Below are 15,488 nucleotides of genomic sequence, written 5' to 3'. Positions count from 1 at the left end.
AATTGAAAGCAGAGTTTAATTTCCACCTTTTTTTTTTTCTCAAGTTTCTGTTTAAGTAATCAAGACAAACAACATTCAAAGCTCCTTTGCAGGGTTTGTGCCAAAAACCTGAAGGCATTTCTCTGGCCCAGTTACATTTGATGGAGCTCAACCTGAAAGGAAAGAGTCATTAAGTTTTTTTTGTTTTTGTTTTTTTTTTTGTAACATCCCTTGTAATTCCACCAAGTCCTGTATGGAAACGAAAAAGTTGGTATTTTGGATTTTGAATTTGTCATTATCTATAAATTTACTACTGTAAATAATTTAACAGTATGTTGCAAATTTGAATTAAATATTTATTTATACTAAATATTGTTTAGCTAAAAGTGCATACTATGTTCCAGTGTTTGTGTAAATGTCTGCCAACCTGGCAGATGTGGGAGTATCTCACACAAGATATTTGTGAAATACATACTCGCGTGCTGCAGATTAGTATCTATTTAGTAAAGATTATTGAAGTGACCTCTAACATTTGCATATTTTACACTGTACTTTAACCATCGTAGATGAGAATTTTATAAATACAACAAATTACAGCTTCTGTTGTTATGGTTATAGTTTCTGAAGAGGACAATGTTATGCCTGACAGTAATGATTCAAATGATTTTTATTATGAGAGTTTTGTAGGAAATTGGATTGTGGTATACTTCTGATTTCAGTGCTTTTGTTTTGAGTAAAGCTTTTCAGGAACTTGTTACAGTTTAAAATTTAATTTTATAAAATTATTCATTGAATAATCAATGAATAATTTTTACTTGTATAAACAAGTGGTTTGAGGTCAGATAGGTTTCTTGTAATTATTGCTACTATGATCTGTTTAGTTCTAGTAATGTCATTTCTAAAGGGAGTTGATTGGTTGTGTGGGATTTTATTTTAGGGTGACAGAATTCAGATTGGGTGGAATTCACATGCATATTTATTTCTAGAGGGGGAAAAAAGGAAAACTGTTTTGCCTTTTTCTTCCACTTCACTCTGTTGGTCTCTGAGATAAAATATGTTGGTTTGGATTTTAACGTGACAAGGACTATGAATAGCTGCACTTCACTGTATTTTTTCTTTCAAGGTGGCTGATTTCTAACTGAGATCGTCAACATGTTATGGTGTTTTCCAAAGAACAATTGTGTTCACCTACACAGTTATTCATTGAACTGGTGATCATCTCCATCTTCCAAAACACGCTTATAAATTATTTTGCAAACAAAATAGATTTTTGGTTTCGTAGTACACTGCTAATTATTTTTGATTGCCGTTTATAGTTGGGGAAGGTTCTTTGTGTCTTAGGTGTGTAAAAGATCATTCGTAACTACATGTTCATAAGGTTTATTTAGCAAAAAGCTGTCGTCAATGTTTATGCTGGAATGTCTTCATGTTTGAACTTGAAAGCTCATTTACCTCAGTCGTCCAAACAATTACTCCACTGATGTGCTCTTTTGCCTCCCGCTGAGTTACAAATTCATTATGGAGAAAAAAAATTTATATTGCTTATGTAATATTTCAAAGATAGTTCAATTCTAATCACATAAACCTCATGCACTGCCTTTATCATTTTAAAACTAATACAGGAGTAATGTTCACCTTGCTGTAATGTCAGTAATCAATTTCACTGAGCAGTTTGGTTTCACAGAGAGGACACCACATTCACGGTGAAACTCTTCTTTTCTTTATGGCACTTCATTTAGAAGCAATTGAAGGGAGTCACTACCATTTGTTTGGTCATCGACTGAATTGTAATTGGGGCTTCAGCAGAATCTGTTTCAGACTAAATAAATCTCTTTTAGCTCAGAGAAGAACTAATGTTTTGTTGGATCGGCTCCAGAGCGCTGTTGAGGAGAAAATGAAAAGCCAAGCAAGACACTCAGTCTGTTTTAAGGCTATTTTTCAGTCCCGGGGGGGTGTTTTCTGAAATGCTAATTGCTTTATAGAAATATGAGTGTTGGTGGTGCTTGCTACAAATTGCAGCAAAAGACAACAACAAGCTTTATCTTGGGGCGCAGTGAGAGTGGTATCTTCCCTATCCAGTCCCGAGTTGGAGCACGGTTCATCAGTCATTTTTATGACCCATCATCTGCTGCCTTCTTCATCATTGTCATCATCATTAGATGCCATCAGTCATCACCATCAATCCTAACTGTGAGAGCTACAAAGTAATACATCATTATTATCTCTTTGTTACACTAGGTACCGACTGCAATTCCCCGATAGCTGATGCTGCACGTCTGCCATAATTTCTTTTTTTGTCCTTTCTTTTGTTCGTTGTGTACGTGTTCAATTTAACAAGCGTCTCAATATCTGGATGTAGTTTTGCATTTAAGGCCTTAATTATTTAGTTCAGAGTTGTACAGTTTTTTTTTTCTTTCACTTTGAAGTTTGGTTTAAGAGTACACTTAGACTCTCTGGAGATTTGTAATATCAAATGAATAAATTAACAAATTATGATATTTTACGTGTTATACATCATTTTCAGTGATTCTACCCAGATATTTTCTTTTTTTAAATTTATCCTTTTTTTCTTTTGCAACATCTACCCGTCTGTTACTGATCTGTTTCAGTTCACTTTTTCATCATTTGGAGGTTTCTGTTTTAAACACATGGGATTTATTAATAGTTTACCAAAATCTTAATGGTGGTACTGGATTTGCACTAACCTGATACACAAATTCTCTCAATTATAAGAACAACCGTGATCCTCTCAGATTCATTTTGCTGAGATTATGCAGTGACACTGACTAGAGTGAGTGGGCTGTGGTCAAGTGGGTTATTTCCTTAAGCCAGCCTCTTCACATGTTTGAGCGTTTGATGATGCACTTGGCGGTGAAACCCTGGATGCTTTAGCGGCACACTGGCAAGACTGCAAACAGTTTCATTAGATGAACCTAGAGAGAAGAGGAAATGTTTTTTGATGTTCCTCCTACATGAGGTTTAACTGTGTGGGGTTCTTTCTGGCCTCCAGGATCCACGCTCTGGCTAATGTGTTGCTTTTTAACTCCCACACACTAAGAGAGAGGAATCCTCAGTGTGTCAGTCGACCAGTTTGGTTGGCGGGTTACTTAGACACACACTGAGTGGGCCTACATGAAATGTAGTGTCATTACTTTTGTTGTTAGATTGAATCATATTGCTTGGCATTGATATGTCAAAAATCCTTAAGAACAACCACAACAGCAGAAACAATGACATTGCATGCAAGCTCACGAATGTAAATGTAAAAATGGAAACGTGAAATAAAAACAGGCATTTTCAGTAATAACGAGGCAGATTTACAAGCTTAGTTTTAATTTCTAATCCAAAGTCAATAAATGTTTATGGGGAAGTTTAAAATAAAATGCACCCAAGAAAGTTGTCAAAACTTAGAACATAGGAATCAATTTGTAACACAATAGCCACCCAAGACTAAAGTAGTGACAGCAAAGTCTGCAGCTTCAATGTGAGTCCCACAGATGAAGACTTACATGGCAATTTGTCAAATCAGTGAGAGGAGGAATTTAGGAGAAATGTTGTCAGTGAAAAATTCTTTGGAGACCTAACCAACTGGAAACATGTACAACAGTTTAAGCGTTTTCTATTGGGAAAATTTCTATTTCTAAAAAGAAGTGATATGTTTTTCATTTTATGCTTCTATTGTGTAAACAGTGGCTTCTAGTGTGGTTTTAACTTCCAAGTTTGGATTTGTTGTGGCTTTATGCATCTCATGCATTTTTTGAGCTCAGAATGTTTTGCTCCTGATTCCTTCTGACATTTCAGATTGTCTCTTGGTAACAACGTCTTTTTAACACGGGACTGTCTCCTTATCTGCAGTGTTGGCACATTATACATTGATTCTAAGACTGTGAAATGTGAATGTGTAAATCTTCCCGCTCAGGGACACACTGCTTGCAGCCACATTTAGTCAAATCCTTGGCCTCTTTGCACTTGGAACCTGGAGCTGTTAAGGGCAATGCAAAGTGAGTTTAGTTTTGTTACACCATTCATACTGTTTAGGAAAAATCTTTTTCTGATTGATTCAGCAAAACGCTGAATCAATCAGAGAATGGCGCATTTGGCTTTAGATATTTTATTTAGAAAATCAGAGTAAATATCAGCGTGTGAGAAAAGAAAAGCAAGAGAGAAGAAAGGAGAAGAAGAAGTGAAACTTAACATATACAATTCTCCTGTTGTATCTTATCAGTCACATACACAGTGCCTTCCACCCATCTCTCTACTGTAGGGAGTTTCTCCAAGTTTTCCCATCTCTGGTTAATTGGTACCTCTGTCCCTAAATCAAAACTGGTTCAAAGGAGTTTCTGTTGGATAGAGAAGAAAAAACATCTTCACTGAAAACTCTGTTATCAGTTCCATAAGTATAACACTTGCCCAGAAACCTTCATTATCACTATTCTTCCCAGTAAATAAGTGAAAGTTTTATTTTCCAAGACGATACTCAAAGTAATTCTGTGCTTTACAGAAACAATTTTATGTTTCATTCGAAGTTGCAAGGAGCAAAATAATTAAGGTCAAATGATTAATTAAACAGACAAATTATAACATATTAATAATGATTTTTTTCTTTTTTTGTTTTGTACAATCTCATTTCATTGAAGCAGTTCATTATAGTTCGTATTTCATATTCACCTGAATGTCTTTGTGAATAAAATTTGAATCAGTGCTGAACTCTTGAAGATAAGATTAAATAGAAAGGTGCATACATTATATCAGATGGTTTTTTTTAAATTATTATTCTTTGTTTGCTTTAAGTCTCAATCAAAATCTTATGGCTGGAAAGTTTTTGTTTTTTTTATGCTCATGCACTAAACAAAACCCCACTGCATTTCTCTTAAATTGTGAGCTCATATTCTCCTCCCTTTGCATCGTCTGTTTCATTATGCAAAAAAAGGCAGAGTTGTTGATTGTGCAGATGCTTTTGCTTTCCTCACAGATTGACAATGAGGAATATGGAGAAGCTCTGTCACTTGCTCAGGCATACAACCTGGACTCTGATCTAGTCTACCAGAGACAGTGGAGGAAGAGCCATGTCAGCATTGCCTCAATTCAAGACTATCTGGTAAGAATTGAGGGAAATGCAATAAAATACTGACTATTTATATCAAGCTGTTTATTGTTGTATAACTATTTTAATTTGTGAGAATATAAAGAAAAAAAATAAAGAACATGTAATCTTACTTAAGATCACCTTTTTTGCTTTTCCTTTCTAACGCTGTATCTCACTTTATCACATAATTTCTTCTTGTCTCAGTTCTCTGTATTTTATTCCCCTAAACTCTCCTAGAGCAAAATCCGCAAGCGCTCCTGGGTATTGCATGAGTGTGTGGAACGTGTCCCAGAAAATGTAGATGCTGCTAAAGAGCTGCTTCAGTATGGGCTGAAGGGAACTGACCTCGAGGCCCTGATAGCCATTGGGCTAAGTGAAGATGGTGGCAGGTGGGATATTTGATGCTGAACACAAACATCTATCTTAGGGGCACAAGTAATTTTTACCTGTGCTGCCTCTGTTGACGAGGAGCTAATTCTGCATGTTGTTTTTCTTTCCATTTCTCAGGTTTATCATGCCTGGCGATGTGGACCTTGATGATCTCCCATATGAAGACCTCTTGTCTGATGATGAGGAGCTGGAGATGAAAAAGGATAAGGAGAAAAGGAAAAGACAGGAGTTGCTAGCCAAGGTTGATTTCAGCAGGTATGCAGGTTTTACTACCAATTTTTCACCTTTAAGTCTGCAGTTTTATAGTCTAACAGTCTAACAGCTGGTGGTGAAGCACCAGTTTAACCATTGTATTGAAAACCAATGAATGGTGACTGGGTTTAACCCAATTTCTGTCACTGTAATCACTGATGGAGAATTTTTCCTTGCACCTAATTTTCTGAAATTTCCCTCTGGAGTCATTCTCTCTATCTTTTTGTCTTTTGTGCCTTGGCCTCAACCTTCTTTCTGATAAGTTTTGAGACCAAACAAAACTATAGTCGTGTTAAGGATCTCTGACATTCAACTTCAGTGTTCATGTGCTATTCTATTTTTCCTGACTGGAAAAGTATGCAATATAATTTCAGAAAAGTATTTATTTCTAACCTTTCCACTGCAATCCATTCTGCAATAAAATGTATCCATCTCTCTGACCATCCAGTCTGGCTATCAGTATCTCCTTCTGTCTATCCATTAGTGTATAAGTCAGAAAAAGAGTTTGTCCTATGCAGGTCTGCACAATATTGTGGGTCATTTTGATGGTCAGCAAAAGGATGAACTCATATAAAAGTGAGGGGCACGATAGAAAGACGGTATCTCTCTTGAGAATTTGGAGTCAAAGAATTTTTAAACGTTATTATTCAGTAGAAAAGGTTTCTTGATGTTTCCCTTTGAGCTCCAACTTTTCCCCAAAAACCAACAGGCAAAAATATATGTGGTGGAGTTTATGAAATATGGTTGAAAAACAAAACACTACAAAGTTACACTACAAAACAAAACACTACAACAATTTTGCTCTGCATAATTGTTATTTATTTTAAGCCAGTCAGACTTTCTGTAGGTGTCTCTGTCTTCGAATGTAAGAGAAGATATTTGGCTGTTGGACTCAAGCTGAGTTGGCAAGCAAACTTCTGGTTTGGTGTCTTTTAGGCTTAGTTTAATTTAATGTTTATGTAATTATTTATTGGTTTTTTTTCCCTGTTTTTTTTTTTTACTAACCAGTGAGTGTAATCTATTTATTTATCTAGAAAACTTGGGAGAACCATTTGTTGAGTGGGTGAAAAAAAATCCCACCAAGGGAAGCCTGACCCTCCCCAGTGGGAGATGGCTCATTTGGCAAGTTGTTGTCTTGTGTATCAAATTATTACTTTATATTTTTTTTAGTATCCATTCCATGCCAGACAGAAAACACTGTGGCTAACGTATTAGGTTTGTAGACAGAAAAAAACAGGAGTGGATATTAGAGAGGACTGCCAAATTTAACTCTGATAGTTTGATTAGGTGGCACAGAAGAGAGAGGATCATAAAGGCAGTCATGCTAATGAGGATAAGGGGGGGAAAGACAGAGGAAAACCATTGGCACAGATTAGTGGGTAATCTGTTGGAGGTAATTTATGCCTTTGTTGTTGAGTGCCCAGGGAAAGACTAATGAAAAACCCTTTAGTGATCACTAATCACCCCTCATACTCGCATGCAAATTTGTGTGCTCATGTATCCCAAAAACACTCCTAATGCGATTTCATGCCCATTACACACACCTGTTTAAATAAATGTACGTTAACTGAGCAAAATAATCATAAACGCGCAGGGATATTGCACTTTTTAAATGCAAATCTATACTGTTTGCATAGTTCCTGCTGGTTTTAATCTGAAGTTGCTGGATTGCGCACTGTTTTGTTCTTCTTACACCACGTTCTTACAATAACTGTTGAGCCTGCAGTGTGGATTTGAATAAAAACAAGCACAAACCTTGTGATGGGGAGCTTTGTAATGGCTGCCATTCTTTTGCTGTAATGTCTCATCATTTTGCTTGTGTGATTATCTGTGTGACTCATTGTATATGTAATAAACCGGAGCTTTAATGCTGACTTGTAGTCGTGACGATAAATAAAAGATGGAAGATGAGCGTTTTAGGAGGGTGTAAAAAAATATCTATCATTTATAACCATAAAATAGGCCATTGCATTGAGTCATTACTAAATTTACTTCTTAAAACGTGGACATTTTTCTCTCTTTTCTGTCTTTGAGTCGTCACGTCTCCCAGAGAGCTGACATGTGTTCCCAAAATGTGCTTGTGTGTGTGTGTGTGTGTGTCCCTAATGGCACCAGCCATGTTGACGGCAGGCCTGCGGCTGAGGCCTGTGAGCCACATAATAATTCTCTTAATTTCTTTTTAACTACCCAACCATTACAGAAATGGCTTGGTATCGATCACATCTGCTCTTGAGTAAGTCAGGGCGCCTTGTGCATCAAACTGTAGACCGTCAGACAGAATGCATCTTTGATCCTGCCACGTGTCCAAACTGTGAAATAAAATGTCATTATTCCTAAATCTTGGCAATCTTTGGTAAGAAAATAGAGATGAACATTTTAAAAGTCTTGATGGATATTGAGCGTTCTGATTAGATGAAACCCACTCTGTTCCTTTTAGTAGAATCTGTGCAACATGTTTGAAGAAGAATTTAACATTCACATCATATACAAAGACATGGGAAATTGGCAGGCGTGGGTGAAGATAAAGAATGTAGTCTGCTGCAAAGTGTTTGTGTTCTTCGTAGATCAAATTTACGCTTCAACTAGGAGTCTAATTTCCTCCTTTCTGCAGTGTTGGACTACGTTTGTCTACCTGTGCAAGAACAGTTGAATGCAGGCTGTGTACTTCATATAAACACACAATCATACACTCAGCATGAATTACAGCTTACGATGTCACAGATTCCATTCATTCAGTCTTTTCTTTCTCACATTTGTAAGAACAATTCAGAAAAATAAACTACAAACCTTTTTAAAGGCGCAGATCCACTTCTACTCTCTGTTGTGAATTGCCAGGTTTCCCTTTATTCTATTCACTGAACTGAAGAACCTTGTTGTTTATACTGCCTCTTAGTTGAACAACATTACAGAAATGCAACTAGAAACTTCATTCAGACAGTGACATAATCCAGTCATTTTTGTGCATTTTGATAGTGGCTTTCAGCCAAAGAAAATCCATGATTTATTTTTTTCTAAAAGTTTGAATATTGACATCTAAAGGGGAAAATATATACACTTCTAAATTCAGAACTTTCATGTGATGGCCATGCAATGGCCTATGCAATAATGAAGAAGACTGCAGGTTTAATAGTTGTCCAGCAGACAGTCATTAACACCCTTCACAGGGAGGTTAAGACAGAAAAGGATATTTCCAAACAAACTGGCTGTGTCCAAACGTAGAAATGGTAAGCTAAGTGGAAGCGAAAAGTGTAATCAAAGTAAAATAACACTGGTTTTACTATTCATACTGGTCCTCTTTTCAGATTAAAGTAAATTTGACTCTTTATTTGGAAATCCCCCTTAGATTCTGTGTCTCTGTAGAGGAAGAGTGAAAAGACACAGAATCTAAGTTGCTTAAGGACTAGTGTGAAGTTTCCACACTCAGTGATGATTTGTGAAGTTGTCTGCTCACTGTGCTTTTATAAAGTTCAGTCACTGCAGTTGCCAACCACATTATGCCTCCTTCTGCTGACCAGGTTTACTGACGTACTGAATTTGTATTCTTTGAAAATGTGGTCTCATTTTCAAAGAATACATTTTGTGGTGCCTGTCCATAGCACCACAAAACTGCACCAAACAACATCAGAACAGGTACGTAACCAGGGGTTCCTGCTTCAGAGCTTGTAGCGTCCACCAACTGAGATCATCTACAGTACATGGAGTTACTGTTCAGTTAGTTGATATTTGTTTTAAAAGCCTTTTGTTTTGTTGGGCGTATGTAATATTCTACTTGTTGGGTCTACATAGCCATAATCATCAAATTAGCAAGAATAGGTGCCTGAAATATCCCGTTAATGAATGTGTCATACTTAAATGATTAAAGTAAAGTAACTTTCTGAGTATGTTTTAATTTTAATAGTATAGATTAAATGGGAGGTAGACTCAGTCTGAACGTTCAGATTCACCTGCAGTGATCCAGGTTGCAATTTGTCACCAAAATTAAGAAACTCCCCACAATATGAGCTATTTGCTCACTGTCAGAAGTTCTCTGTACTTTTTTTTTATTGTTTCAAGCAATGATCAGTCACATCCTCAACAGAACACCAGCAGCATATATTTTTTCTACATCTCTCCTCATTCCTCTTCCTTACCCTTTTGCCATTCATCTCCTCTCTCCATTTTTTTTCTTAACATCGCTCCGAGAAAACAGAGCAAAGTAATTACCAGTAGTGCGAGCTCCAAGCCAGCACTCTTTGATGTGCCAGAGGGTGTTTTGAGCCAGTGTTAATCTTTGTTAGTCTTTGCAGAGACACCACGATAAAACTTGATATCACCCTCGGTAATTAGGGATTAAGGATTAAAACGAAAGATGAGAGGTCAGGTCCAGTGCTGTTGATCCGAGACTGATTTTCAAGGGGAAGACCAGATCTTTCCCAGAGATTGCCTGGATCTTTAATGTTTGTAGTCATTCAGTTTATTTATAGCTCTGATTAAATGATATTGGACATTGATTTGATTCTTGTAGGATAATCCCTCACCTCATTGATGGAATCCAATAATTCACTGAATAGGTTTTTGTGGTCAGAGGAAGTTGATTTAGCTGGCTTAGAAAATGATTATTTTAGAGGGCAGTCTAGTCAAAAGTTCAATATGTCCCTGTGGGTGTCCTCAGACGAGTCAATTTTGTGTCTTCTTGCAGTGAACAGACTAAGGCAGACATCTTGTCTCACTGTGGGTAACATTACTGGCCAAGACCTTGTGTCAGATTTGAGGTCTTTAATTAAGTGTCTGGATTTTACTGACATGCCTTTTGGTTTTTTTATATTCAGGTTGACCCTAGAGCAGAAGGAGCTGTGTCGTAGTCGACTGAAGCTGCTCTGCTACCTGGACCGACTGGCAACGTATGAGGTAATAACAAGAAGCCTACCACTGAACAGAACTGTTAGATTATACTGCTAAATAAATGCTCATGATTTCTTAAATACAGCTGTGACATTTCTAAATGTCAATAATTTCAGCAAAAGAAGATTCAAATCACAGCGTTCAGAAAAACACAAATTTTCCAAGCTGGATGTAGGGAAATTTGGCAACTTGTTCAACAAAATACAAATGGACAGAATCAAATTAATAGTTAGGTTTATAATTGTTCTGTATTGTATGACTTGGGTCAAATATTTTGGGTTTCCTTCAAAAAGCATCTTGCAACAGGTTGTTGGAATTTTGACCCGTTCCTCCTGACAGAACTGAAGTAATTGATTCCAGTTTTTTAGGCTGCCTTGCTTATATATGCCTTTTTATCTTTGACCACACATTTTTAATGGGCTAGAGATAAGGGCTTTGTGATGCCCCTCTTTTTTCCCCTCCAACTATAGCAGTGGTTGGATCACTTTCAGTTTCATCATATCTCAACACATGACTCCGAGCATTAAGGATTCTGCCCTTCAGGGCATCTGCAAACTGTATTCTGGTCTGTTATGTTGATTTTTAGACTTATTTCATTCTGACCTTTCAGTTCATTTGAGTTTGGGACATGTTTCATTGGAGATGGTAACACTGTAAAGCCAGCCTCTGCCCGTAAATTCACCATATCTTTTGCTCAGGATTCCTTGCTATAACACAGAAACCGTCTCCTTTGGGAACTGCTTGCCGACTGGCCCTTCCTATGTTGTTTTCAGTTACTAACAAGTGATTGAACAGATTAACGCGACACCTTAAGACAAGCGGAAAATAAACACAATGAAGAATCACACATTTTTGATATTTTCTTGATGTCACAAGAAAGCCGTGTGTATGAAAAATCCCTAATTGTTGAGGACAGTTCAAGATTTACTTCCTTTTCTTATTGAGTCTTAAAAAGTGCAGGGTCTCAAGGATAAAGCACAAACTTTTATATTGAGACTCTTAATTGTAATGTAAACTTTTATGAAGAGAAAGTCATCCTGACAGCAGGGTTTTGCAAGGCAGGCTTCACTTTGAGAAATATCATACTGTTGCATGATCTTGTGTGACAAGGTCTCTATAAACCCCTAATGGAGGCTGTTTCCAGTAATGCCTTGATTATTCATTCTTTAGTCTGCAGGCCCAGTGGAGTCTGAATGGATGTTTTCCAAACTCGCATCCTAATTTTATCCTAAGAGTCCAGCTTGAATCTGTGGGAATTAATACAAAGAGAAGGACTTAGAAGTACTATTAATTTTAATTAAAATTGCATTAAGTACAAGGGATTCTAATGCCTCCCATATTTTCACTTGTGTTTATGTGAAACACAAACGGCTTTAATGTTTTCTTAAACATTCTTTATGGCTTAGCTGTTTTCCCACCAGCAAACTAATGCTTTTTGCTTTCATATCAAATCCCTACAACGCACAGAGGATTTTCTCATCTATCCTGCATGGATACTTTCTCTTAACCCCACTAATCTCTTTAGGAATATGAAAACAGCTAAAGAAGATATGGATGTGAGAGGATTTTTAAGTACTGTATATGAATGGAAGACTGAAGAAGTGGCAGATCCTTCGTGCTCTAACACATACATTACTGATAGACTGGCTATAGAAGCACTTCAGTGCAACAGACACACGTCTGAAGTGGAGCTTGACTCTTGCAGCCAAGTGCTCAAAAAAAAAAAAGTGGAGTTTTATATTCAGTTTGAAGGATGTTAACATGCACACCCTGCTCATCCACAATAAATCACAAATGAACAAGGCTTTGCTTTCCCCCATGCAAGGGGAGATGAGATTTTCTTTGCCCTGCTGCATATTCAGCTCTGACAGGGTGACGTCCCTTACTTTACTCGGACATTGTCATGGTAACGGCAGGACTCGTCAGATGCCTTTCGCCCCAATCCATTTTCTCTGGCCATCTATGAATATGATATTAGGGTTTTTATCATCCCAACTCGGGCTGACTCTGTCTGAGTACGACCCATTCAAAGGCTATCCATCACACACACTTATTTTGACATGCTCTTCAACGCACACGCATATTCAAGCATGAAAGATGCTGCAGAGATTTTATACCCACAGATAAATCCCTCTAGCCAAAGGCCAGAACAACAAATGTTCTTTCCTGACATATACACACACGCACACGCCTGCACACGCACGCCCGCACACACCCGCACACACATGCACACACACACATAGCTAAGATTTGCCAAAGCAGCTCTAAGCTACAAAGTTAAATAGCATTTCTGTTGACTCTTTTTTACTGCATTTCTTCACATTCATCTGTTTCTTTCTCTGTCCCTCCCATCTTTAGTTTGGTTTACAACAGTAATTCTGGAAAGATAACCCTTCTGCTTCTCAAATTTGTTTTAGTGAACCTTTTTGTTAGTTTTTCATCTCTACTTCTCTCTGCTCCACCCTCCCTTTTTTCCAGGAGATACTAGGTGGGCCTCATGCAGCTGAACAGAAATATGATGCAGAGTTCTTCAAGAAGTTCCGGAGTCAAAATATTGTCCTGTCTGCAAGAAACTATGCCAGGGTAACATGAAAGTCTCATTTTCTTCAAAGTCTGTCCTCATGATGTCTTATTCTAGCTGCATTCATTACCTTACAAAACAATATTCAATGAATTTTTAGTTTTATTTTAAATAAAACTAAAACTGTAGGGACTACAGTTGACATCTTCTCATGTTTGTTTATCTGTAGGAGAGCAATGTTCAGGCTCTGAATATTCTGTTCACGTATCATGGAGAAGAACTCCTGCAGCAGAGGCTGGCTATCCTCTACAACTTTCCAGAAACCACCTCTCCCCACGAATATGCTGTTCTGCTGCCCGAGGCCTGGTGAGACATAAACAGAGGCTCACATACATCATGATACAAATGATTTAAAATACATGTCTGACATAAAAAGCCAAGAGCAAGATCATAACTTCTTTTTATGAAATACCCCCCAGGTTCTTGCCAGATATGATATGGGCAGATAGTGTTTTTTCACATATTTCTAGAAGTTTTACATTGATGTTTGGTAAAGTGTATGTGGATGTTTTGCTTTCCAGTAGTAAATTCTGATTATTTTTTATCACTAATTTAATTATTCATATTATCCAACTTGATAAATTAATGACAGCAAAGTTTGATTTGTTTTCAATATGGATTAGACAATCAGAGATGCTCTTAGCATTTTGTCAGCTTCATGTTATTTCAGAAATAGTACCTTTTTTTTAATTTACAATGGAAAACTTCCTACAATTATTTTTATAAATTAAAATGTAACAATAACTCATTTAGCATCAGGCTGAGATTCATAGTTGTTCCAAGTTTGCAGCGGTGACAAATGAGCTTTCTGCAAAAGGAGAATTTCTTTACTTATTGTAATTAATCTGGGACATTAAAAATCTTGTTGGAGACTGTGTGTTCTATCAGGGCACATTAATATATCTGCTGTTGGAATGGTAATCCTTTACTTTAAAAATGTACCACTTTGCTTTAAAGTTTTAAAAAGTTTATTCCAAGAAGGAAAAAAAACAACAAGTGGTTACACAATACCTTCTGTAACAAAAAAAGTTCAACTGTTTATATTATTCTTCTGTTCTCTCTTTTCAATCTATTCTGTGGCTCATAGGAGGTACTTTTATCTTTGGTTTGTATCATTAGTTTTATGAATGCTTACACTATTAGGCTTGCTACTAAGTACCTGAAAATAATTTTTATTTCTTTTAATTATGTGACTCCTGTGTGCTTTTATAAGAAATCATGGTTACCATAATTCTTATTGTCTATTTATCTTAAGTAGTAGGCTGTACAGATCAGCTCTCAATAGACTTGTTTGCAACTGTAATTTGCTTTGCTCGTTGGTTGGTCATTATTAAAACAACCTGGCCACATCATGGGCTATTTATTAGCATATTGTTTGCTGGACCCCTGCAGAAGTGCTGGCTTTGCTAAGGACTTTTTGAGATTGTGGTTTCATATTAATTTCCCCTGCTACTTTACACTGCACTAAAATAAGTGTAAATCAAAGTCAAGGTAGAAATGGTAGCTTCTGTAAGGAAACTGTGATGCTGTATTGCAGAAGCAAGTTTATCAATAAAGGAAGCCAACTTTATTTTTAAAACTGTAAGCACAAACCAAAGTGCTAAGGATAAAATGTGGAAGAGTAGAAATATAAAACACGAGAAAGTACACAAGTTAGAATGCATACTTACATTACAGAAAATAAACGTCACCAAATTAATACATTTCCAATAAAAGTAACATTCTATACATGGTCACAGTAAAAACTAAAAACCTGATTCTTTAGACTAAAAATATTAGCTGAAGAGATCTGTCTATTTTATTATGGCAATGAGATGAAGACGGGGTGTGCAAGTGCAGCAGCTCAGAGAGGTGGTTTGGGATAACACTACTTAAGGCTTTAAAAACAAATAAAATAATTGTAAAATTAACTCTAAAATTGACACGCAGCCATTGTAAAGAGAATAAAACAGGAATAATATGCTCCCTTCTCAATGTACCATCTAAAAGCTGGGTGGCTGTATTTTAAAGACGTGAAAAGGATGACTGGCTATCACCAAGGCACAGCCAGTAACAATAATCCTACAAAATTGCAATAAAAGCACGGATTACTGTTTCCAAATTATCTTTTGACAGGATGGGTTTAATTTTGGCCAGTTGCCTCAGCAGCAGAAAGCCGGATTTCACCACTGCTCTCGCTTTTACTGTCAAACCTAAAATTACTATCCATTTTAAAAGCCAAATTAGTGACACTAGGCTTTAAATGGTGCACAGACAAATTTGTTAAAAAGACATGCTTAGCTGGATTAACAGGTGTAAAGTTTGCTTCAGTTTACAGAC

General features: G+C 36.8%; 1 protein-coding gene across 1 annotated transcript in view; it reads left to right on the top strand.

The window, feature by feature from the left end:
* The window catches only part of nbas (NBAS subunit of NRZ tethering complex), a 158,583-nt gene that overhangs the window by 22,425 nt on the left and 120,670 nt on the right, over positions 1-15,488 (top strand). The window contains exons 16-21 of the mRNA XM_044105892.1: positions 4,952-5,077; positions 5,303-5,454; positions 5,573-5,710; positions 10,516-10,594; positions 13,067-13,171; positions 13,339-13,475. Of these exons, the coding sequence (XP_043961827.1) occupies positions 4,952-5,077; positions 5,303-5,454; positions 5,573-5,710; positions 10,516-10,594; positions 13,067-13,171; positions 13,339-13,475 (737 nt within the window). The remainder of the gene's footprint in view (positions 1-4,951; positions 5,078-5,302; positions 5,455-5,572; positions 5,711-10,515; positions 10,595-13,066; positions 13,172-13,338; positions 13,476-15,488) is intronic.

The sequence above is a fragment of the Gambusia affinis genome, linkage group LG22 (genome assembly GCF_019740435.1).
Source record: "Gambusia affinis linkage group LG22, SWU_Gaff_1.0, whole genome shotgun sequence".
NCBI classification, from domain to species: domain Eukaryota; kingdom Metazoa; phylum Chordata; class Actinopteri; order Cyprinodontiformes; family Poeciliidae; genus Gambusia; species Gambusia affinis.
This window is presented reverse-complemented; position numbering and strand designations above follow the sequence as displayed.